At 56.0% G+C, this 21664-nt stretch overlaps 8 protein-coding genes across 8 annotated transcripts; 3 read left to right on the forward strand and 5 right to left on the reverse strand.

Moving 5' to 3' along the window:
* Positions 1-763: 763 nt before the first annotated feature.
* Positions 764-1486, forward strand: GGTG_01847 (hypothetical protein; the record flags this gene model as incomplete). Its single annotated transcript, XM_009219618.1, has 3 exons — positions 764-860; positions 999-1059; positions 1300-1486. The coding sequence occupies 3 exons, from the start codon at positions 764-766 to the stop codon at positions 1484-1486; spliced, it is 345 nt and encodes a 114-aa protein (XP_009217882.1).
* Positions 1487-3047: 1561 nt separating this feature from the next.
* Positions 3048-5132, reverse strand: GGTG_01848 (hypothetical protein). Its single transcript, XM_009219619.1, has one exon. The coding sequence runs from the start codon at positions 5000-5002 to the stop codon at positions 3566-3568; it is 1437 nt and encodes a 478-aa protein (XP_009217883.1). The 5' UTR covers positions 5003-5132; the 3' UTR covers positions 3048-3565.
* A 115-nt stretch (positions 5133-5247) lies between these two features.
* On the reverse strand, positions 5248-7882 carry GGTG_01849 (vacuolar ATP synthase subunit H). The gene is made up of 2 exons (XM_009219620.1): positions 6893-7882; positions 5248-6764 (listed from the first exon to the last, which is right to left on the reverse strand). The coding sequence occupies exons 1-2, from the start codon at positions 7717-7719 to the stop codon at positions 6125-6127; spliced, it is 1467 nt and encodes a 488-aa protein (XP_009217884.1). The 5' UTR covers positions 7720-7882; the 3' UTR covers positions 5248-6124.
* An 872-nt stretch (positions 7883-8754) lies between these two features.
* GGTG_01850 (hypothetical protein) lies at positions 8755-11826 on the forward strand. Its single transcript, XM_009219621.1, has 2 exons — positions 8755-10953; positions 11038-11826. The coding sequence occupies exons 1-2, from the start codon at positions 9849-9851 to the stop codon at positions 11211-11213; spliced, it is 1281 nt and encodes a 426-aa protein (XP_009217885.1). The 5' UTR covers positions 8755-9848; the 3' UTR covers positions 11214-11826.
* Positions 11686-13386, reverse strand: GGTG_01851 (60S ribosomal protein L9-A). The gene is made up of 5 exons (XM_009219622.1): positions 13222-13386; positions 13011-13058; positions 12576-12831; positions 12251-12428; positions 11686-12167 (listed from the first exon to the last, which is right to left on the reverse strand). The coding sequence occupies exons 1-5, from the start codon at positions 13265-13267 to the stop codon at positions 12111-12113; spliced, it is 585 nt and encodes a 194-aa protein (XP_009217886.1). The 5' UTR covers positions 13268-13386; the 3' UTR covers positions 11686-12110.
* Positions 13387-13595: 209 nt separating this feature from the next.
* GGTG_01852 (vacuolar protein sorting-associated protein 26B-B) lies at positions 13596-15452 on the forward strand. The gene is made up of 3 exons (XM_009219623.1): positions 13596-14629; positions 14717-14858; positions 14945-15452. The coding sequence occupies exons 1-3, from the start codon at positions 13940-13942 to the stop codon at positions 15061-15063; spliced, it is 951 nt and encodes a 316-aa protein (XP_009217887.1). The 5' UTR covers positions 13596-13939; the 3' UTR covers positions 15064-15452.
* GGTG_01853 (hypothetical protein) lies at positions 15379-19579 on the reverse strand. Its single transcript, XM_009219624.1, has 3 exons — positions 18819-19579; positions 16681-18738; positions 15379-16604 (listed from the first exon to the last, which is right to left on the reverse strand). The coding sequence occupies exons 1-3, from the start codon at positions 19444-19446 to the stop codon at positions 15631-15633; spliced, it is 3660 nt and encodes a 1219-aa protein (XP_009217888.1). The 5' UTR covers positions 19447-19579; the 3' UTR covers positions 15379-15630.
* A 193-nt stretch (positions 19580-19772) lies between these two features.
* GGTG_01854 (DNA repair protein rhp51) lies at positions 19773-21578 on the reverse strand. The gene is made up of 3 exons (XM_009219625.1): positions 21345-21578; positions 21098-21245; positions 19773-21014 (listed from the first exon to the last, which is right to left on the reverse strand). The coding sequence occupies exons 1-3, from the start codon at positions 21438-21440 to the stop codon at positions 20197-20199; spliced, it is 1062 nt and encodes a 353-aa protein (XP_009217889.1). The 5' UTR covers positions 21441-21578; the 3' UTR covers positions 19773-20196.
* Positions 21579-21664: the final 86 nt, after the last annotated feature.

Below are 21664 nucleotides of genomic sequence, written 5' to 3' on the forward strand. Positions count from 1 at the left end.
CCCTTTCTAGATTGTGCTGTCACCAGGCAGAATGACGTATCGTATTGTAGGCATGACCATGCATGGCTGCGTCAGCGTGCCGAGCCCAGATTTTCCGAGGTACCAATCCAGACCCCTGGTCTCAAAAACAAAGAAAGGGTGCTGCTGCTGAGTCATCCGCCCCTCTGTCCACTAGAAAAGAAAAGATTTGCCATACTCGTGCGGGCTAAAAGCGCCTGCAATTTAACGGTCCTCCGGAGTAAAGTGCGGCGGGGCAATTCGACGTTTTCGGGGCAATTCGACGTTTTTTTTGTAACACTTTTCCCCACCCAAATTAGCTGGAAACCAATGTATCGCCGAAAAAGGTAATGAGCCGCCCACCACTTTTTGCACGGTGCACAAAGGAGTTAAAAGTAAAAGGCGTGGATTAAATTAAGCAAAAAATAAAGCTATTTAGGGCAAATCCGTACCGGTTAAATTAATAACCGGCTTGTAATTTAAATTTATTTTTTTTTCGTTATCCGTAATTTCCGGTAACGAAACCTCGTATTTTTCCGTAATATATTTGCTTGGAAAAAAGACGGCCAAAGCAAAATTAAAACCGTACTTTACTTTTTAGTAATTTTGCACAACTTTCCGGACTATGCTTTCGTTTTTGGCAATTATTTGCTAAAGCGTATAAAAAAAAGTATTTCGGTAAATTGCTAATCGGGAAAAAAAAAACGTTATTTTTTTGCTTGCTAAATTATTTGCAGGCAAAAAGCAAAGCTTTTTTGCGGAAAGCATGGAACCGATCGTTACGATTCCAACGTTATTGCTAATATATTCGGATAAGGTCGACCTCGTTTTAAAGGAAAATTTTTTGCAAGCGCACCAACGCGGTAATTTCGTTCCGCCGTGCTTTTTGCAAAACAAAACGTACCCGCAATTGCTTTAATCGTTCGCTTTTTTTTCGTTTATAATTTTTTAACCATCGCTTAAAAATTGTTAATTTTATTTTAATATTTTTGCTATGAAAGCGCCGGCGCTTTTTACGTTGGCCGGCAAAGCGCGCGCTTTTGTTATTAATTGTTTGCAATTGTACGTTGCTCGTTAAAATTGGGCTTATTTTGGTAATTAATTAATTAAAAATTTTTTCCTTTTTCGATTAATATCCGCTTTTTTCCGTTGCCGAAGCTTTTTAATTGCGCGCGCGTTTGCAAGTATTGCCGTTTCGTTAATTTTTTTTACTTTGGAAGCAACGTGAATTACCGTTAGCGAAATCGGCTTGCCCGTTGCGGCAAAAGATTGCAAGCGTTTTTAAAGCTAGTTTTCGTACAGGCGGATTATTAATAAATCCAACGTTGGAATTGTGGCTTTTTTCCAATCGCGGGCCAGCAAAATAAGCAACGGCGTTTTTAATAAACGCAAAATTTCGTTGGCTTTATTAATTTCGTTAAAAAAAAAGGCAAAAAACCGGTTTCGTTGTTTTATCCGGCGGAATTGTTTGGTTGCGTTAAAAATATAACCGATTTTTTTGGTAATTACGGCTTTTAACGTGGCCAAAGTAAGCGGATTTTCCAAATTATTAAGCACAATTTCCGGATCGAAAGGTTAAAGCCCGCATTTAAGCCAGGCTAATTTAATAATGCTAATTTTAAAAGCACGCCGGCGCATATTGTAAAGCCCGTCGAAAAATTTTGCGCGGTTGTAATTAACCGCGCTTTGTTTAATTTGCCGTGCGAAATTCCGTTAATGCGCAGTTTTAAAGGTTAAAAAAATACCAACGTTAAAAAGTTGCAATTTGTAGGTTGTATGCGAAAGAAAAAGGAAAATTACGATTTTTTTTTTCGCACTTTTTTAAAACGGTAACGTTAAATGGGATCCGTAATTGTTAATTAATAATAAACGATATTTATCGGGCAACGAAAGCGTTGCTTGCTTAACGAAGTAATTAAGCTAATCGAGCGCAATTAAATTGTTGGTTTAGCCGTTTTTATTTGTAATAAAAGTTATTTTTAAATCCAAAAAGTTGCGCACGTATTTTTCGTTAATATAAATTCCGGCTATAATAATAAACGGAAGGATTGTTGCGCCGGCGGCCGAGCAGGTTTTAACAATCGTAACGATATTTCGGTAATTTGGATTGCTTTAAAACCAAACTTCGATATCCGTATAGCACCAAATAAAGTTTTTTTGGAATACGCTTACCCGAAAGCTTATTTCGTTGGAATTTTATTTATTTTCCGGTTTAATTTAATATTTTTTTACGCATTGCGCGTAAAAATCGAACCATTTTTTTAATACTAGTTTATTTTGTACCGCGCGCTTTTCGATAGCTTGCGGTTTTTTTTTTACCCGTTTTAACAATTTTTTATAAACCGAAAGCTAGGTTTAAGCCTATTTTTTTTTAGCGTTCGTCGAAAAAAGGGTTAGCCGGCGGCGAAAAATCGAATTAACGGTTTGGGCAACGGCAATTGCGGTAACGGCGTTTTTTAAAAAAGGTTAATTTATTTGCTAACAAACCGCACCTAAAACCGTTTAAATTAATTTACCAATTAATTGCTTCCAGTTAGCCCACGCAAGCAACGCGAAATTTTTGGTTTTTATTAACTTTTTATTGTGCCCGCCGTTCCTTACTTTGCCGGCGCTTTTTTACCAGCGCTTTTGCAGTAAGCGAAAGTTTATCCCGTACTGCCGCGCGCAAGCGGCGAAGGTTTTAAAACCGCTTTAATTAAAAGCTTTTAGGGCTATTAAAACCCGGGCTTTATTAGCCCGGGCCTTTTTGCGCTTTTTTTCGCACCGGATCCTGGGCATTTCGGTAAAATTTGGCTGGAAAACCCAAAAGCGCAAAGCTTAAATTGGCGGGGTTAAAATTACAATGGTTTTTTGGCTGTGCACCGTGCCTACAAAAGTTCGGCTAATTATTACCTTTTTCGGCGATACATTGGTTTCCAGCTAATTTGGCTGGGGAAAAATGTTACAAAAAAACGTCGAATTGCCCCGAAAACGTCGAATTGCCCCGCCGCACTTTACTCCGGAGGACCGTTAAATTGCAGGCGCTTTTAGCCCGCACGAGTAGCGCTGTCTTCTGCTTCCATTTTCCACACAACACAAGCAACGCACGTCTCCAAGAAGTCGGTGAAAAATACACCATGTCCCGGCCGCTTGATTCGCACGGTTGACGGAGATTACAGTTGCAAGATGAAAAAAAACAATGCCGTTAAGTTTGAGGGAGGTCGGAAGCAGTTGTGCATGATGGCTTCCCATGGAAAATACGGCAACAAACCAAACCCCGCGGTCCCTGTTCTCGTTTCGCGGCCAGCCCGGACTACAGGTTTCTTTGGCGTGACCGCGGCAGCAGGAGCACGCGGGAAGGCATTGCATGTTTAAGACCGGGCACCTACGCCTTCTATCACATGCTGGAGAGGAGGTGATCAGTTGACTTGATTCCTCTAAATGCCGCGTCGCGTCGTCGAGGTTCCCATGATCGTCTCATTACTGCAGTGTATGAAGGGTGACCTGTAGCTCCCATCTAAGAAGTCTCAAGATGTCCATCTCGTACCGACCTCCCGGCTGCAATACCCCCACATAGATTTGGCACCGTCTAAGCCGGCGCCGAACCCTTCCAGTACTTGGTGGGCACGAAGGGCATCTTGGTGACGACGGCCTTGCGCGGCTTGCCCCTGACGAGCACGGCCACCTCGGTGCCGGCCTTGTGGAACCCGTCCTTGATGTAGCCCATGGCGATATTCTTGCCCAGCGTCGGGCTGGGGCACCCGCTCGTCACCACCCCGAGCTTTTCCCCGCCGTCCTCGCCGCCGACGATCTCGGCCCCCTCGCGCGCCGGCGCGCCCTCAACCACCAGCCCCACCCTCCGGCGCTCCACGCCGGCGCCCCCTTTACTCTTGAGCGTGAGCGACGGCACCACGACCTCGGCGCCGTGGAACCCGGCGTCGGCGCGGCGGCGCGCCTTGGGGATGACCCAGGCCAGGCCGGCCTCGACGGGCGTGGTCGAGTCGTCGAGGTCGTGGCCGTACAGGCACATGCCGGCCTCGAGCCGCAGGCTGTCGCGGGCGCCCAGCCCCGCCAGCGCGAGCCTGTCCGGGCCCGCCCAGGCCAGGAGGGCCTCGACCACGGGTGTCGTCTCGTCTGCCGGGATCGAGATCTCGAACCCGTCCTCGCCCGTGTAGCCGCCGCGGCTGATGAGCAAGGGGCTCGACACCTCCATGCCCAGCAGCCGGACCTGGCCGAAGCGCGACGTGCCAAAGTGCAACGACGGCACGTCCACCTCGGCCGGCTCGGCCAGTATCCCCGTCAGGATCTCGGCGCTCAGGGGTCCCTGCAGCGCCACCAGGCCGCGGTACGCTAGGATCTCATGCTCCACCGCGGTCGCGGCGGCGCCCGAGTGGGACTTGGCCCAGGCGGCTAGCTCCTTCGCAAAGTAGGCGTCGTCTTTGTCGCGGCAGGCGGCGTTGGTGACGACGTAGAAGAGGTGGTCGTCGAGGCGGGTGACGATGCAGTCGTCGACGATGCCGCCCGTGCCGCGGTGCAGCAGCGTCGTGAGCGTGCTGTGGTGGACCGCGAGGTCGGCGATGCCCGACGGCGTCACGAGCTCGAGGAAGGCGGCGGCCCCCCTGCCGCTAAAGCGCCGCTGCACCATGTGGCTAACGTCGAACAGCGACGCCCGCTCGCGCGTGAAGTGGTGCGACGCGCTCACCGACTTGCTGGAGTACTGCACCGGCATGTGGAAGCCGCCGAACGGCACCATCTTGGCCCCGTGCGTGACGTGGAGGTGGTAAAGCGGTGTCTTGCCAAGCTCCTTGCCGTCCGACTCGGAGGCGAAGCAACGTCTAGGTCCGACCCAGCTGCCGGCCATGGTTCCGCTAGTGAGGGCCGCTGCTGGCCATGGCTTGTGCTGTGCCAGTGCCGGGAATGTGGAGGCGGCCGGCGATAGGCGGGAGAGGCCCCGGTACGACGACGCCTGGCGCAGCACCGAATTGGATTGCCTACTAAGGCTCGTTACTGATCTGAGGCCACTCATCTTTGCTCACGACGGTGTCCTTTCCGTTTCCGCAGAAAGTGCTATCATGGATGAAGCCTTATACATGGCTACAACTCGGCCAACAGGGTCCGACACATGCCCGCCGTGGTAGGTGTGCCCAGGTCGGTTCTTATCGGACGTGGGCGGTTGCCGTCGGCGAATGACGTTGGTTGCCGACGGAAGACCCAATTGGGCCACAGGTCGGCCACTCCCGACGGAGAGAATACGTGCACATGCAGGAACGGGTTGAATTTGAACACTATGGACACATTTGTTATTGACTTGCTCCGATTCTTGCTTCTCATCCATTGGTCTGCAAGTTTATATATCCCATCGTTGTGGCATTCAGTTCAGCTGAGCTGTTGGATTTGCTTTGCCATCGACCTTCACGCTTCATCTGCATGTGCTCGACTGCGGGGCAACAGGCGGATGAAGGTGTGGGCGCATTTTGCAGCCAGGCCGAGAATCGGGGAGCAGAACCCATTATCCAAACGCATCCTCCAAGTCATCTTTCCTGCTTCCTATCTTTGCTTCTAACTTTTATATGCATTTGGCAGATGTTAAGGAAAACCGGCGGGAGGATCAGATATGTAAAGATATGAACCTTGCATGAATGGGCGGCGCGAACGTCGAGGATATGCCATCTGTTTTACAGGCCGTTAAATGAAATCCCCAAGGTAAAGTACAAGTCGGGGCCGTCTCTCGCCAGGCAAAACCAACAGTGAACTTTTCAGCTGGCAGCCTCTTCACCAAGCTGCTATCAGGCTCACGCCCGTGCCCAACCACTTTTCAAATCCGTAGGAGCGTGACAGACATGCAGTAACAAATCAATGCTGCTTTCGAAAAACAGTCATGCGAGACCGTGCTCAAGATAACCCAACAAAACATGGAGACAAAAACATACACCATGACGATGATGAGACCAGCACCCAAGACTTCAGGAGATAGCCATGACAAATCCCCACCACACACCCCCAATATCACACCCAGCGAGCGAGCAAGAGAGACAATGGCATATGCAATCACCTGTGATGCCTCACATTTGGGTCACAGAGCCGAGGAGCCAGCCCTAAACTGACTGACAAAAAAAAACATGAAAAGAAGCCGAGCACTCGAACCCGCTTATTTGCTGTTGCCGCCGACGCCGTTGCTGTTCTCAAAACTGTACTTGAGCCAGCCGCCCAGGGCCCTCAGGCTCTCCCACCGGACGTTCTCGTCAGCCTCGCCCATGAGCTCCATGACGCGCGTCTTGAGGCCGAGGCGCTCCAGCTGGGAGCGGCGCTCGGGCACCTCGCGCACGAGGGCGCCCACGTCGTTGCACGCGATGGCCAGCACCTGCTTGTCACCGTCCCACGGCTTCTTCATGATGTCGGCCAGCTGCCGCACCACCTCGCCGTTGTTCTCCTCGAGGATCCTGCGCGCGTTCTCGGCCCAGAAGGCCTGGCTGCGGTGCGGCGGCGACCAGCGCAGGTGGCCCAGCCGCACCTCGGCCGCGTACTCGTCGAACGTCGTCTTGGTCGTCATGTACTCCTCCACTATCTCCCGGAGCTGCTTCAGGTCCTCGAGCAGGTCCGGGTCCGTCAGCTGCCGCGACGACAGCGTCGCCAGGAACCCGGGGAGCCGCGCCAGGGTCGCCACCGGCAGCAGGCTCGCCCGGTTCGCCGACAGCAGGTTGTGCAAGGTCGACACGAGGAGGCGCGTCGTCTTCTCCTTGGGCGAGAGCTTCAGGAGCTGGGTGTAGAGCGAGATGATGTTGTACTCCCTGGGGAAAAGGAAACGGAACATGGTCAGTCGACAGCTCTTTAGAGGGGCATAATACTGACAGGGGAGGGTGTGAATGGAGCCGAGGAGAGAAGCGGGGGCGGGGACGGTAAACACGAGAACACATACTCTTCTAGGTCGCAACCGACCTCCTCGGCCTCAAAAGAGAGCTGCCACAGCACTAAGAGGACATGGTAGAGCAGCTGTATGCCCACGCCGCCCCCGATGGAGCCCTCGATGACGCTGCTGCCGCGCAAGCTGCCCCGGAGGCTCGACGAGTCGCCGTTGGACGAGCCGGCGGCGGTGCAGAGGATGTCGATCAGCGGGGCGACCGTCTCGCTCCTCTGGGACCAGAACTGGCGGCGCGACTTGGAGCCGTACAACAGGAGCGAGTACTGCTGGACGCCAATGTCCTGCAGGCCCGCGTCCGAGTTCTTGGTCAGGGTGGACAGGTAGCTCAGGATGACGGGCAGGGCCTTCTGGACCGTGGCGGGCGACTCGTCCCGGGTGCTGGCCGCCAGGGCGGCGAGGACGGTGGACGTCAGCAGGGGGATGGGGATGGGGTCGTCGGGCCCCGAGGTCTGGGCCAGCAGCGGCAGGAAGTGGCGGTAGGGGTCCGAGTCCCGGAACAGGGCCTTGGCCAGTGGGGGCACGGCGTCGAGCAGGTCGCTCAGCAGGACCAGGATGTTGCGGACGATATTGTAGTTGGACTGGCTGTTTGAAGACTCGAGCAGGCTGGACTTGCCGGGCTCGCCGACGAACAGGGCGCAGTAGCCGTCCAGATCGGCCTCGACCATCCGGCGGCGGGCGTCGGGCTTGGCCTTGTCGACGGCGCGGATGCGCTTGAGCTGGTCATCGGTCAGGACGTTGGCCCGGACGGCGCCTTCCCAGGGGATGGGCCGCTGGCGGATGTTGTTCTGGAGCGATGCGAGGAAGGGGGGAGGGTCAAGAGACATTGCGGCGGGTGCGGGTGCGGGCGCGGGATCTTGGGCACGGCGGTGGTTGAAAGTGGTGTGGATAGCTCGGTTCGGGGTCCCGGGGTCGGGTAGGTTTGCTTTGCTGCCGTTGCCGTGTGCGGGTGCTCGCTGCGTCTGGCCCGGGACAGCCTCGGCGTTTTGGTGCGACAGAGACTGGGTCTGCGCGGTGCAAGGTGGGCGGATGACGGAATTGCTTGCTTGGAGCTTGGACCGCTCGGCGGAGGCAGCCCAGCCGACCGCGTGGAATTGGGGCAAATCGATTGGTAGACACTAGGTTCTCACTCATGTTACACCACCACGACAAATGCTTCCTTAACATAACGCTCACCTTTGGAATCTCCGGATGCAGGATATCACTATTACTTACTATTTACTACCAATTCCCAAAGTTAGGGCCCGGGTTGACGTCCATGGCTGTGACATTCAGCGACATGGTGGGTCATGTACTTTGAAAGTCACCAAGAGTTGCCAGGATAGAAGGTTCCAAGTTTAAATCGGCATGCTTATACGCCTTCGGCCGGACTCGAAAATGCAGTTCCCGCCGCCAATTCGCTGCATCGCATATTTTGCGGCAAATGACACGGAAATCAAGCGGCAAGCAGTTCTGCAATGGCCGCACTGGAGCTGTAGTATCTGAAGGCTAATTGGGTCGCCACGCTGAGACATATTGGGATATAACAGCATGCATTTGGTGCTGTTGGCGAAGCACTCTGTATGCCGCCGTTCCCGTTCATCAAACGCACCACTTCTGGGTTGTCAGACTGTAAGAGCAACATAGTAGAGCAGTCTCGGCGCAAGAAGTGAGCAGGCGAGCAAGTGAGCACGTCTGTCGAGGCTCGCTCCCGCCACCGTCATTTTCCCGTCGCATGCGGGCCCAATGGATGGATCCCACCAGGCACTGACTGGGTCGATAAGAAATAAGCGAACTGCGCGATAATTGTCCAGTAAACCGTTGCGGGGCAAGTAAACAGCCCAAGCGCTGAGCTGGCAGAGGCCAGGGGTAGCGACGCACTTCGACTTTCTGTCTCCACGGTCACCAATATCGGCCACAAAGGGGACCTGCCAGCGCATCTAAGCAACCTGGAGAGAGAGAGGAGAAAACGGCTCGTCATCACAGAAGAAAAGAGGACAAAAAGCTGAGATTCCTCCCTTGCCCGCCCTGTGCATCCGACTGACACGTTACCCAGTAACAACCGATTCTAGGCAGCGGAAATCGGGCTGGGAAATTGACTGTGTTGTGCAGTGCGCTGCCAGCCAGCTGCGCAGGACCCAGCATCGCCAATCCTGTCAGGGACACACAAAATCCAAGGGGCTGGGCTCGACGGCAGCAATCCGGGGAGGTTGGGAAGCAACGAAACTGACCGAAACAGCAATTAACCACCACTTTACAATTGGCTAGCCAGTCGAACCACCTTCTTGGTCCTGTCCTTGGTTTTGTCCTTGGTTTTTTCTCACTTCTTCTCCCTGCTTTCCACCATTTTCCTGGTCGCATTCCAACCACAATTCCACCGCTCAACCCCCATCAATCCACCATATTAGAGCGCCACTATTACCGCCTTCCACTCTGGGCAGCTGCATACCCTAGCCCATCCCCCGCTCTCATCTCCCCTGGCCATCACACTTCATCTTGCATTCCGCGCTCCGCAGGCCAACCTAGCCCTCGCACCACTTCGCTGCGGGTGAGACAAGCCACGACTTCTTCTTTTTCTCCCGCCGTTTTTTTTTCTTTCCTGGCCAACGGTTCGGGTCCAAGTTTCGCATCGCTGTTGGAAGCCTGTGTCAAAGGAGGCAGAGAGCTCCAGGATCACAGCTCCAATTTACCTGGACCCGCCGATCGAATCGATTGTTTTGGCGATTTTTTTTTTCTGGTTGCCGCTCACCGCCCGAGGCTCATCTCAGCCACCCCGAGGCACCCCGAGGCGTGCAGCCCAGCACAAAAACATCGAAATACGGTCGAGGTTCGCCCGCCAAGTGTCTGGCGACTTGAGGCAGGAGAGGGAAGCGCACCGACGGTTGTGCGGCTCGGCAGCCTGCATTCCAGTGCGCATCGCGTCGTTCATTCCTCGCGCCACAGCTCGTCCCTCCTCGCACAAGCCACGCCGGCCAGAATGATGCGCCGATCACACTCACGCCTCGCCGACGCGGTCGCTGCCGCCGCCGTCCTTGCGACATGGATGGCGGCACCCGCTGCCGCCCACCCGTATCCATTGGACAATCTGAAGGATGCGGCCGGCAATGGTTTCGTCAGGCCGCGCGACTGCGTGCCATGTGGCATGGACAACCAGTACTGTTGTCGCGGCGGCGAGCAGTGCTACACCTCCAACAACATTGCTGGCTGCACTGCCAACGGTGGCGGCGGCTACGCCATCTTCACCACCACCTGGACCCAGACCCAGACCTTCACCAGCACAGGCAGCACCTTCTTCCCTGCCGCCACCACCAAGGGCCCAGGAAACTGCATTCCTCCACCCGGCTCCGGCTGGGAGTCATGCGGTTCCATCTGCTGCGCCGCCAACCAGAGGTGCGACAGGGACAAGATGGTTTGTCTTCCCAAGGACGGGAGCTGGGGTGGTGGTGGCGGCGGCGGCGGCGGCGGCGGCGGAGCCTGGACGACATACACTAGCGGTGGTCAGGTCGTCACGACCCAGTACAGCGCGCCCTACCGTGTCACCAGCGGCGTCCCGACGGGGACTGGCACTCAAATTCCCGCCACAGGCACCCCGGCGGAGCAGGATGGCGCGGCCGGCACAGGTGGTGGGCTCTCGGCGGGCGCTATTGCTGGCATCGTTATTGGCGCTATTGTCGGCCTGATTCTCCTAATTCTGCTTTGTGCCTGCTGCATCATGCGCGGTCTCTGGCACGGCGTCATGGGCCTGCTCGGCTTCGGCAAAAAAGACTCTTCAACTCGCGAGAAGGTGACGGTTGAGGAGGAGCGCTACGTCCACCGCAGCTCGAGCCGCAGACCCTCTTCGGTGCACTCGCGCCGCGACACTCACTCGAGCTGGTTCGGCGGCCGCCCCTCGGCCGCAGGCGCTCGCAAGGAGAAGAAGAGCAGCGGTACGGGCTGGCTCGGGCTTGCGGGTGCTGCCGGCACCATTCTTCTGCTCCTCGGCCTGAGGCGCGAGAACAAGGCCAAGAAACAGCAGCAGAAGAGGCCGAGGAGCGAAGTCAGCAACTCTTATTTCACCGACTCGTACACCAGTGGAAGTCCCAGTAAGTTCAGCCAGCAATCGGTCGGTTCAAGGTGGTGAGGATTAAGTTTTGCATGATTACTGACCAAACTTTCCCCAATAACAGGTAGTGCAAGGACTGGCAGGACGAGGGACAGTCGGAGAACCCGTCGGACCGAGACGACCAGGGTGTCCCAGTCACGCCATTCGGTAGGGCCGTCGCGCAGACCCTCTGTGGCTCCCTCGCGTAGGCACTCTCGCGCTCCATCGCGAGACCCTTCGCACGGCACGAGGCGATCATAGCATCGTTGACGAACCATCGCCATTGCCATCGCCGGATGGCGCCCTCCGCACAACTCGTCGCCCGACCTGTATATTTCACAGCTGCAACTTTCCCCTTTTCTCGTCCTTTTCGAATCTCTTTCGCGGCAAGGTTTAACGACCAGACCCGGTACATACCAAGTCCCGTTCCATTCTCGACTCACCCCTTCGATATCGCCACCACCACCAACACCACAACCCCCATCGTCATTTTACCCTCGGAGGCATTTTCGTGTTTATCGCCGGAGTTGGTTCCAAGAGCTCATTTTCACCGGGTTTGATCTGAGCAACTCCCCCTTTCCGTTTTCTAATTTTTTTCCCTTCCACCATTTTTTTCTCGGCCAGGGACGCTTAGACGAGGGAGTGTAAGGAGAGGCCCCCGTCAGGTCTCTCAACGTTTTCAAGAGCATGTCATGAGTTGATTCACGAGGCAAATGTCGACACATGAGACGAGCGGAGGAAAAGCAATGTGGGTGCCCAATTACTGGCAATGCACGTCCAAGATAATAAAAAAGACGAATAACTGAAAATGAAATAAAATTGAGTCGTCTACATCCTGAGCCTCGAGAATCATGTTACAATCCTAAGGTGAGGCCTTTGTAGTCGGACCGGTTTTCGGTCCTCAGCCGTACCAGATCCCATTTGTTCTCTTCAATCCTTTTGGGGTGTAACCTAAGAACCACCCCCGTCCTCTCCGTGGTGACTGGTGATGCCGCATCACAGCAATGGCGCCGCGCTCCTGTCGAAAAGATGTCTTTTTTGCTCATGTGCTATGAGGCGATTTTCCACCGCATAACATGCAACTCCGTTGATGAACCCATTGCCGCACCGGAAGACCCAAGAGGAAATCACAAAGAAAGCAGGTAGCTCTTGTCCCATTTACGCAGCCTCACCCTCGATGTTGCCCTTCTCCGACACGTACATACCATCAAGGAACTAAGCCAATAGTTAGCAAAGAGCCAAATGAGAAAAAACCCTGAACAGGGGGCAGTGGCGGTGCACGGGAATAGCTAGCTTACCTTTCGGATATCCTTGTTCCGGACTTTGCAGATCTGCTGGATATCGGCAGCGCTCTGCGACACGTCCTCCAGCGAGTTGCCCGACAGGATCAGCTCGTCCTTCTGGGCCTTGGAAACCTCAACATCGACACCAGGGCGCATGACGACCCTGCGCACCAGCTTCTCGCCGATGAAGTTGCTACACGTCCATCCCCCGACAGTAAGTCAGCAAAACAGACTCCTCACGCGACCAAGCGTCGCAACCGGTCCAAACGGCACCCATATGTCCTCCACACAAAGAAAAGTCACTGATCCGACTCGAAACCGGAAGTGCCAGCTGACGTACCGGATCTCAACCTCCCAGACGCCGGTCTCCGAGTTCTTGTCTAGGTTGACGTTGATGGGGAAATGCGCGTAGACGTAGCGCATCTTGTACTTGTAGCCCTTGGTGACGCCGATGATCAGGTTGTTGATCAGCGTTCTGACGGTGCGGAGGGTGGCGACATTCTTGCGGTTGCCGTGGTGGATCTCGATGTTGACGAGGTTCTTGCTGGGCTGCGAGAAGTTGACGGCGACGTGGCTCAGGCTCTTGGTGAGCTTTCCTGTGGAGTTTCCAAAAAACAATCCCCCGTCAGAAACCGTTCCCGCAATGCGAATTGTCCATTCGGCCCTGGCCCGTGTTCGCAGCCCGTCGCATCCTCCTCATTTCTTCATGCATTTCGCCGGCGCAGGCTCCTGGGCATCGGTGGTAGTGGGGTGGTGGGTGTGGGAGGGCAAATACCTCGGGGGCCCTCAACGGTGACAAGCCTAGACCTGATGTGCACCTTGACTGTACGGAAGGGGGCGGAAGAGTCAGCAAGCAGATTCCCAGTATTCTCTCTCGAAAAGCGTCCGGCGCTGGGCTCGTCGGCTTCGGAGCTCGTGGATCGCGTTCTCGTCGGGGCGGTCGGTTTCGGGCGTCGCGGGCGAGGAACAGCGCAAATTAAACGTACCTCCCTCGGGAATCTCCAATTGCTCCGAACTGTGAATGTAACGCATCTTGACGGCGTTCTGTGGTGGTCGACTGAGTTGACGATGTCCCAAAGATCGAAAGGGAGGAAGCTGGGCGGGGGCAGAAAATAACGGGTTTTGACATTGACAGGGCCAAAAAAAAGTGTGTGCCGCAGGCGTGGGCTAACTAGGCTGTCAAGCCGCAGGAAACCACTGTTGTGTGTGGCTGGAGGGGGCTTGCGCTCGAAGTGGGGCAGAAGTGGGCGGTCACTTGGTCCCTGCTCCCTGCTCGTCGGAAGCGCGGAGCAGAACTGCTTGGGCTGGGTGGAGCCGCTGCAACCAAGGCCGCCGCCGCTGATGCCTCCGACATTCTCGTGCTCATTCGTCATTAAATTGACTTGGAAGCTCCCCCAGGAGCCAAGCACTGCACAATCGGCCCAGCGATACCAGCGCGCGACGACGAGTTCCACCACAACTCATTTGACAACCTGCGCTGAGCCCAAGTTGTTGTTCCCAATCAATTGATCCCACCCCTGAGCTCAGGAACAGCACCTATCACGTTTGCGCCGACCAAACGAAAGGCCCGCGCAAGGCTACCTAGAGGTATCGACCACGAACCTCGGCGCCTCCCCACCTCCTGGCGTTAACGCAACTCGCACGCCCAACTCACCACCTTCCGCCTCCGCCGGCTGCCGCTGCAGCTCCCCCCGCTCGCCCGCCATGTCGTACTTCTTCTCGACGCCAGTCGATATCGACATCGTCCTCGAGGACGGCGACGAGCGGTCCATGGTGGACATCAAGCTGGACAAGAACCGGCGCGAGAAGGCGCCGCTCTACATGGACGGCGAGTCGGTCAAGGGCGCCGTGACGGTGCGGCCTAAGGACGGCAAGCGGCTGGAGCACACGGGCATCAAGGTGCAGTTCATCGGCACCATCGAGATGTTCTTCGACCGCGGGAACCACTACGAGTTCCTGTCGCTCGTCCAGGAGCTGGCCGCGCCGGGCGAGCTGCAGCACCCGCAGACGTTCGACTTCAACTTCAAGAACGTCGAGAAGCAGTACGAGTCGTACGGCGGTATCAACGTCAAGCTGCGCTACTATGTGCGCGTCACCGTCTCGCGCCGCATGGCCGACGTGATCCGCGAGAAGGACATCTGGGTCTACAGCTACGTCATGCCGCCCGAGATCAACAGCAGCATCAAGATGGACGTCGGCATCGAGGACTGCCTGCACATCGAGTTCGAGTACTCAAAGTCCAAATACCACCTGAAGGACGTCATTGTCGGCCGAATCTACTTCCTGCTTGTCAGGCTCAAGATTAAGCACATGGAGCTGTCCATCATCAGGCGCGAGACCACCGGCGCCGCCCCCAACCAGTATAACGAGAGCGAGACGCTGGTCCGTTTCGAGGTATGCCAAGACATGGATTCCGGACCTGGGTCGGTTGAGCGTTGCAACCCACAGCTGACTGACACTTTCTTACCTTGTTACCACCAGATCATGGATGGCTCCCCCTCAAGAGGCGAAACAATTCCAATTCGACTCTTCCTAGGAGGGTTCGATCTGACCCCCACTTTCAGAGACGTCAACAAGAAGTTCTCCACCAGATACTACCTGAGCCTAGTTCTCATTGACGAGGGTACGTAACTTCTAGCCAACACATTGGCTCCTGGTCAAATCTCAGCCGTTAATTGCCCTACTGACTCCTCACCCCTCTGCAAATAGACGCCAGGAGATATTTCAAGCAGTCAGAGATCATTCTTTACCGGCAACCACCGGAGGCTCTCAACGGGAGCCAACAGCTAGCGCCGCCGGAGAGCAGGATACAGTCTGTTCCCGCGTGAGCCTTTTCTTTGTTTGCTTTTACGTGTGTTGGGGCAACGGGCTTGTGCCTGGCCCTGTCTGCCGCGGCTTGCCTCAGCCTAAAGAGACGAACGGCCCAGAGCGGTGCCGTGGTGGATGATTTATGTAGATTCAAACGATGGGTCAGAAGCGGTGGTCAATTCATTGTGAAAGCCAGTTCCAGTTGTTTAGCTTAATAAAGGTATAGCGATAATTGCCAGACAGCTGTGAAGGAAATGACTCGCAATGATATATATGGGGGGCGAGTCTGCCTCGAGGAAACAGTGAAGCGACCCAGCACGGGAGCAAGGCCTGCATCCCGAACACAGCTGTGTTGATTCTTTTGTAGCGGACATTTTAACGACGAAGACTCATGTAAAAATTCATCAAGATATCATCACGTAAAAAGCCATCAAATCCCAAAGTCCATTTTACGCCTCGGGACATCGTAGATATTACTTTCAACAACAGGCAGACATGTATCCACGACGTATCCGCCGTCCCTCCCCACCCATGAGAAAGAAAAAAAGACATAGTTTGTTAAAAACGCATTACACGCTCCGCGCAAATCACGACTCGTCCATGGCCTCGTCCCCGACGGCAAAGTCGAACTGGTTGTTCTGGATCGCCGCTATCCGGTCCAGCTCGCCCTGGTAGTCCCTCCTCAGGTCCGCCAGGCTCAGGACCCGCCTCCAGGCGCGGTCCACGTCGGCGGGCATCAGGTTGGCGGCCAGTGCCCTGAGGTCCGCCGCCTCGCCGGTCCCGGCGCCGGCCAGGAGGTCGATGGACTCGTACACGTCCACGCCGCTCGTCGCGACCTTGCCGTGGGTGCCGGCCTCCTCCTCCGACACGATCCAGGCATCCTTGGGCTCGACACAGCTGAGGGCGTTGATGAGCATCAGGTACTGCCTCGTGACGGGCGTGTCTAGCACGTCGTCGCCCAGCAGCTTGTCCCCCTCGCCCAGCTTCTTGAGCTTCTTGGTCCTGTCGAGGAGCGCGGCCGCGGCCCCCTTGAAGTCGTTGTGGTGGACCCGCCACGCGTACAGGACCTGGTGCCACGGGACGCCGCGCCCGGCCTGGGTCGAGTCCACCGCCGCCGCCGCCGCCGCCGCCGCCTGACACTTCTGTTCCAGGATCCTATCCACAGAGTCGTGCAGGTGGCAAAATGGAAGGTTCATGAGTTCGGCGTTCTGTTGCGTCTCGCACATCTTCTCCACCAACCGCTTGAGACACGAATGCTGCAGAGCTGCGTCCGTCATGGAAAGAAGCGCCGTGTGCGCCAGGTCGAATCGGGATATCGCCGTCGCGGAGACGAATAGCCTGCTGAGCATCTCTGCCCGAGTCGAGGCCGACGCCGGGTCCTGGCCATTGGCGAACTGGAGCGACAGCCGTGCGAAGCTGGCAACATACGAGTATGCCTTTTGCCTCTCGTAAAGCGAGACTATGTGAGCGTAGTAGTTGGGAAGCCCGTTGTTGAGAAGATTCCACTCCGTGTCGTCGAGCAGACCCATGCTATGCCGGTCGGCATGTTTCATTGGGACACCTGAAAACCAGAGTTAGCATAAACGCACCAGAGTACTGGGTTTGATCGATGAAGGGCCTTTGGGGTGCATGCGTACTCATGCCGATTGCTGCTTTCTTGAAGTGCACCAAGGCCACATCGTAGTCCCTGAGTGCAAGAGCCACGCGCCCCTGTACATAGGTGGAGAATGGGTCCTGCTTGGCAAAAGCCCCCAGCTCTATCGCAAGGTCCGGGCGATCACGCTTGAGAAGAAGACACTGGGTTCTCGCAGTGGAGAGCTCCATGTTGCTGTCCGGAGCGCAGATGTCGGTCATTACGTCGGTCAAAATAGCGGCCATCGGTTCCCCGCTCGGCTCGGAGAGGCCGAGAAGGTGGCTGATGCTGGCCTCCAACGTCGAGATGATGTGTGTCTCGTCTCCCGACTTATGCGACGGGGCAGGGGAGGTGTTTGCAAGCTGTTGTAACCCGTTGGAACGGTCCACTTTTGGTAGCGGCACGCTCAACTCGGTCTTTGCCAGCCATCGCACGAGCTCTAACCTCCGCAGCGCCAGGATCAGTTGTCTGTAAACCTGGCCAATGTCGAGCCTCGAGTGTATTGCGTCCTCTTCGTTGTCCTGTTCATTCTCCATGTGGACCAGAAGAATGACTTGGCTGAAGAGTATGCGCCAGTGTAGCTCCGCAGTGTCTCGCGTTCCCTTGACGACCAGCTTCCTGCCGAATTCGGTAAAGGGGTCGCGGACATCACGGGCTTGGGCGTTATCGGTCTCGCCAACGAGTGAGAATAGGGACCGGTAGAGATCAAAGCTCACGAGCTTGAAACCGTCACCCAGAGACTCTAGAACCTGGGCGCAGTCCTCATCCGTGACCAGCCGCCAGAAGCCCGACTTTTCAGAAAAGTGTTGGATCCGCTCATAGTCGGTCTTGGACGAGTCCTCCGACAGCTCGGCGCGCAGGGCTGCCGCGCACATCTGGAGCATGTTATCGGAGAAGCTAGCAAGGAATGATGTCCCTGCTGTCAACAGGCACGACGTCGCCTGGTAATTGCTCTCGGGGGAGGATAGGTTGTGATAAACTCGCTCCAGCTTGCTGCACGCCCGCACCACAGAGACGCAGTCTGCGCAAACGACCCACGTGAGGCCCGAGACAGGGTCGACCGCCAGAGACAATGCCTCTCCACGCTGCTTGTCAAGTTCGACGAGCAGCCGGTAGAAGCGCCGCCAGTGGATTTCACTCGTGGCCCTGAACTGCCCGTAGTCTATCTCTCCGGCCGAGTCTCGTTCAAGGGTTGCCGTCGACCCAAGAACTGTGCAGATAGACTCGACCAAGCTCTTCTTGCCACTGCCCGAGCTGGTCTTTGCAGAACCGACTCCGCCCTCGTACATAGCGAGGGCCGTCTCCAACATGCTGCGCGTGAAGCGGCCGGGGGCAAATATTATCTGCAGCCACTTTTCCGTCGCATCTGTGGGGTCGCAAGGATTCGCGCTCTGAGCCGGGGGCGCGGTATGGTCCGCAAAAACGTCGACCCATTCGTTTGCCCAAGCCGCCTCGATGGTATCAAGCTTGAAGTCGACTTTCTGCACCCGATAGGTCAGGTTGTTCTTCCACAGGACCCATAGCCGATTCGCGCACAGGGGATCTTGGGTTAGGCCAAAGTCGGCGAGGGTCCAGATGTCAGACGACGATGGAGCTGGCGGGGCGAGGTTGTGGTCCGGAAACATATCCTTGACAATGATAGAGTCGGGACTCGAGGCAGCAACCTTCCAGACCTTGAAGGCGCCGGTGCCGATGGGAGAATAGGTCACACACAAACAATGACCCTCCGCACACTCCAGCACCCGAACGAGATTCGACTGAGAAGGGTCTATGGTCCATTTCCCCACCTCTTGAGGGTTGCGCTCCGAGTTCAGAATGTCGCCGGTGAAAAGGATGGCGCCGCTACCGTTCCAGATCCTCATTCGATGGTCGAGACAGACGGTAAACATGAAGGACGTTTTCTGCATGCCCATCGAAGTCACGGCCACGGACGTCGCGGCTGTGAGGTCCATGTTGACCTTGCCATATCTGACCGTGGGCCCGCTCTGGAACGGGAGCAGGTTGCGTAGACCCTGTGTCCAGCCGGAGGAGTTGTAGAACGTCTCCTTCCATGGCGTTACAGCTGAAGAGAAGGTTAGTCAGTTCGTTACGTGCCGCTAGAGCGAGTCGGCGAGAGTGCAGGGGCCCCAATGCCAAACCTACCATCATGGCCGTGTGTCCTGTCGAACACGAGCAGACCGCCGTCGTGCAGAGTGGCCAGGAGCCTGTCCGTGTTGACCGCAACGAGCCGATGCACGTGCTTGAATCCCAGCGCAGCGGGGAGGAACGGCTTCGGCGTATCGGCCGGGTTCACCGCTTCGGAGGCGGACCGCTTTCGGAAGACGTCGGACTTGAGGAGGAGCGAGTGTAGGTTGTTGGACTCGTCGAAGGCGAAGATGCTCAAGGCGTCGAGGTTTTTTGGGTCGGCGAGGGCGACGCAGTTCGGCTTCAAGGGAGAGGGGAAGTGGACGTGGACGGTGAGCGGCGCATCGACGACCTTTTCCTGTCTGTGTATATCGGCTGCCTGCAAGCTCAGAATGCGCCCACCGTCCAGTATCCTCCACAGAAAAGCCCTGGGGCTGCTATGATGCTGGCGGTAGAAGACGGCCGATGCGGAAGCGAGCCCCTTGACGCGGTACGCGCGCTCGTCTTCCGACGACCGGCCATTGCTCCGTGACGAGTGGCCAGCTCCGTTGGAGGACTTCAGGTGGATGTGGACGGTGGTGCTCAGCGACGGCTCGAGGTTCAGGCGGGTCTCCTTGTAGACAAAAAGCGGCTCGCGAGAATCCATGGTGCGAGCAGCTCCATCAAATGGAGCCGCAAGTCGTTTGGAGGTGCTCGGGGCAGGGAGGCAACGTTTGGGGCCGTCAATGATGCACAGAAAATTGGCGATAGCACTTTGGGCTCGGCGCGTCGAGTCGCGATTTCAGCACCTGAGGTCCAAAGAATTTCCAGATCGAATTGGACCTGCGCCGTCTTGACGCAGCTGAGTGGAGCTTGCATGTGGGGCGGCGGGAGAGCTCACCTGAGCTTGGAGGGCGCCGAGAGCTTTCCATCTATCTCAATGAGGAATGCGTATGCCTTCTGAGGTTGAGCGTCTCACAGACAACGAAGAAACTGAACAAGATGACATTTTCAGGTGGATTCTATGTTGTTCTACATGCACAAACCACGACGGAAGCTAGCAGTTATACGATGAATCGCCTGGCTGTCTGTCATTCGGCAATAATGGATATTTTGCAGCTAGCCAATTATCTGCATACTGGCGAGCAGAGCGATGGAGAATCCTAGACAGAACATTACTGCAAGTGAAGAAACAAAAGCAAACGGGCACTTCCAAATGCTCCTATAGATACCCCTCCCAAACACCAGGCCAAAAAAATGCAAAAAAAGTGTAATAGAAAGCCCTGGAGTGGCACCTCACCAACTCCATCTTGTCATTTGAACGCAACAGCTCAGGGGCGCTGCCAAAAGCAACCAGGGAAAATAAAAGCATATCATCGTTCCATCATGCGCGCATGCACATCAAACCAGACTCGACTCAATCCTTATCCTTGTCGAGGTCCTTGGGTGCCGGGTCACCGATTCCATTCTCTTGAATGGCGAACAGGCAGTCACTCTCGGGGAGGCAGGGGCTGTCGTAGATCTTTGCGATCCTCGTCTCGCCACGTCCCTTCTTCAGGCTGATTCTGGTGGTACTGGCGTGGGCGATGATGTTACCGCCGATGGGCTTCTTGGGGTCCGGGTTGAACATGGCCGAGGGCCCGCCGTCGACCTGGGCGACGACCTGGTTCGTGATGACGACGGCGATGCCGAACTCGTCGGCCAGGCGCTGCAGCGTGCGCATGAACTTTGCCAGGTGCGTCTGCCGGCTGCTCAGCTCGCCACGGCCAAGGAAGTCGGTGCGGTAGAGCGAGGTGGCCGAGTCGACGATGAGCAGGCTGAAGCGGGTCTCGCACATCATGGCGGCGGCCTGGTTGAGCAGCTGCAGCTGGTGGTCCGAGTTGTAGGCGCGCGCGTACGCCACGTTGTCCAGCACCTCCTCGCCCGACAGGCCGAACCTGTTGGCCACGGCGAGCAGTCGCACGGGGCGGAACGTGCCCTCGGTGTCGATGTACAGACACTTCCCCTCGCCGCCGCCCATGTCAAAGGGCAGCTGGCATGTGACGGCCAGGGTGTGGCAAATCTGCGACTTGCCCGTGCGGAACTCGCCAAACAGCTCCGTCACAGAGCCGGTCTCGACGCCGCCAGCGAGGAGGGTGTCGAGGTTCTTGGAGCCCGTTGTGATCGAGATGAGTTCGCTGCGCCGCTGGTGCATCTCAGTGGCCGTGGTGAAGCCCATAGGAACAAGCTTGGAGGCTGCCGGAGCCAGGGGCGATATTGTTAGCAGCCGAGAAGAGTATCAAGCTGAGGGCCAAAGAAGTGCAACGGATGGCACATACCCTCGGCCAGAATTTTGCCCGCCTTCTGCTCCGAAATCCCCTTGATCTGTTCGAGCGTTCGCCTTGGAGTGTACGCCACCGACTCGACGGTGTTGAAGCCGCCATCGATGATCAATTGGATATCGCGCTTTGTGAGTCCTCCCACACCCTGAAAAGGTACAATCACGGATTAGCAGGATGCAGACGAGGGGTCGCATATGACAAGTTGGGTTTGCTTGATGCGCAGCCATTTTCGGTTACGGCGTACCTCGAGAGCTGTGAGCGGGGTGGGCGCACCAGGACCGGGCATCCCGCTCTCGTCCATATTGGCGCTCTCGTCATATTCATCAGACACGAGAGTCATTTTTGCGACAGTTTTGTAGGCTTGTGGGAAGTGTTTTTCAATGGGCGATTCACAAATAACGACAGGGCGAGCAGGCGATGGGAGAATAAATCGCTTTTGCGTCTCGGTTGGTGGCGAAAGGGGTTCGGAACCCAGTTGATGCCGACGCGTGGAAAGCGCGCCAGACAGAGAGTGGCGAGGGTGCTAGGACGCCAGGTCAGGTGACTCATTTAGTCTTGGGTGCC

The sequence above is a fragment of the Gaeumannomyces tritici genome (genome assembly GCF_000145635.1).
Source record: "Gaeumannomyces tritici R3-111a-1 unplaced genomic scaffold supercont2.1, whole genome shotgun sequence".
In the NCBI taxonomy this organism is placed as follows: domain Eukaryota; kingdom Fungi; phylum Ascomycota; class Sordariomycetes; order Magnaporthales; family Magnaporthaceae; genus Gaeumannomyces; species Gaeumannomyces tritici.

Coding starts and splice junctions, on each gene's coding strand:
- GGTG_01848 (XM_009219619.1), bottom strand. CDS start 5,002: ATGAGTGGCCTCAGATCAGTAACGAGCCTTAGTAGGCAATCCAATTCG.
- GGTG_01849 (XM_009219620.1), bottom strand. CDS start 7,719: ATGTCTCTTGACCCTCCCCCCTTCCTCGCATCGCTCCAGAACAACATC. Junction 6,765..6,892: donor GTCGGTTGCGACCTAGAAGA/GTATGTGTTCTC, acceptor CCTTTTCCCCAG/GGAGTACAACATCATCTCGC.
- GGTG_01850 (XM_009219621.1), top strand. CDS start 9,849: ATGATGCGCCGATCACACTCACGCCTCGCCGACGCGGTCGCTGCCGCC. Junction 10,954..11,037: donor GTACACCAGTGGAAGTCCCA/GTAAGTTCAGCC, acceptor CCCCAATAACAG/GTAGTGCAAGGACTGGCAGG.
- GGTG_01851 (XM_009219622.1), bottom strand. CDS start 13,267: ATGCGTTACATTCACAGTTCGGAGCAATTGGAGATTCCCGAGGGAG. Junction 13,059..13,221: donor ATTGGAGATTCCCGAGGGAG/GTACGTTTAATT, acceptor CCTTCCGTACAG/TCAAGGTGCACATCAGGTCT. Junction 12,429..12,575: donor GTCTGGGAGGTTGAGATCCG/GTACGTCAGCTG, acceptor ATGGACGTGTAG/CAACTTCATCGGCGAGAAGC.
- GGTG_01852 (XM_009219623.1), top strand. CDS start 13,940: ATGTCGTACTTCTTCTCGACGCCAGTCGATATCGACATCGTCCTCGAG. Junction 14,630..14,716: donor AGACGCTGGTCCGTTTCGAG/GTATGCCAAGAC, acceptor TGTTACCACCAG/ATCATGGATGGCTCCCCCTC. Junction 14,859..14,944: donor CCTAGTTCTCATTGACGAGG/GTACGTAACTTC, acceptor CTCTGCAAATAG/ACGCCAGGAGATATTTCAAG.
- GGTG_01853 (XM_009219624.1), bottom strand. CDS start 19,446: ATGGATTCTCGCGAGCCGCTTTTTGTCTACAAGGAGACCCGCCTGAAC. Junction 18,739..18,818: donor CAGGACACACGGCCATGATG/GTAGGTTTGGCA, acceptor CCTTCTCTTCAG/CTGTAACGCCATGGAAGGAG. Junction 16,605..16,680: donor GAAAGCAGCAATCGGCATGA/GTACGCATGCAC, acceptor TCTGGTTTTCAG/GTGTCCCAATGAAACATGCC.
- GGTG_01854 (XM_009219625.1), bottom strand. CDS start 21,440: ATGACTCTCGTGTCTGATGAATATGACGAGAGCGCCAATATGGACGAG. Junction 21,246..21,344: donor CCCCGCTCACAGCTCTCGAG/GTACGCCGTAAC, acceptor GTACCTTTTCAG/GGTGTGGGAGGACTCACAAA. Junction 21,015..21,097: donor GGGCAAAATTCTGGCCGAGG/GTATGTGCCATC, acceptor TGGCTCCGGCAG/CCTCCAAGCTTGTTCCTATG.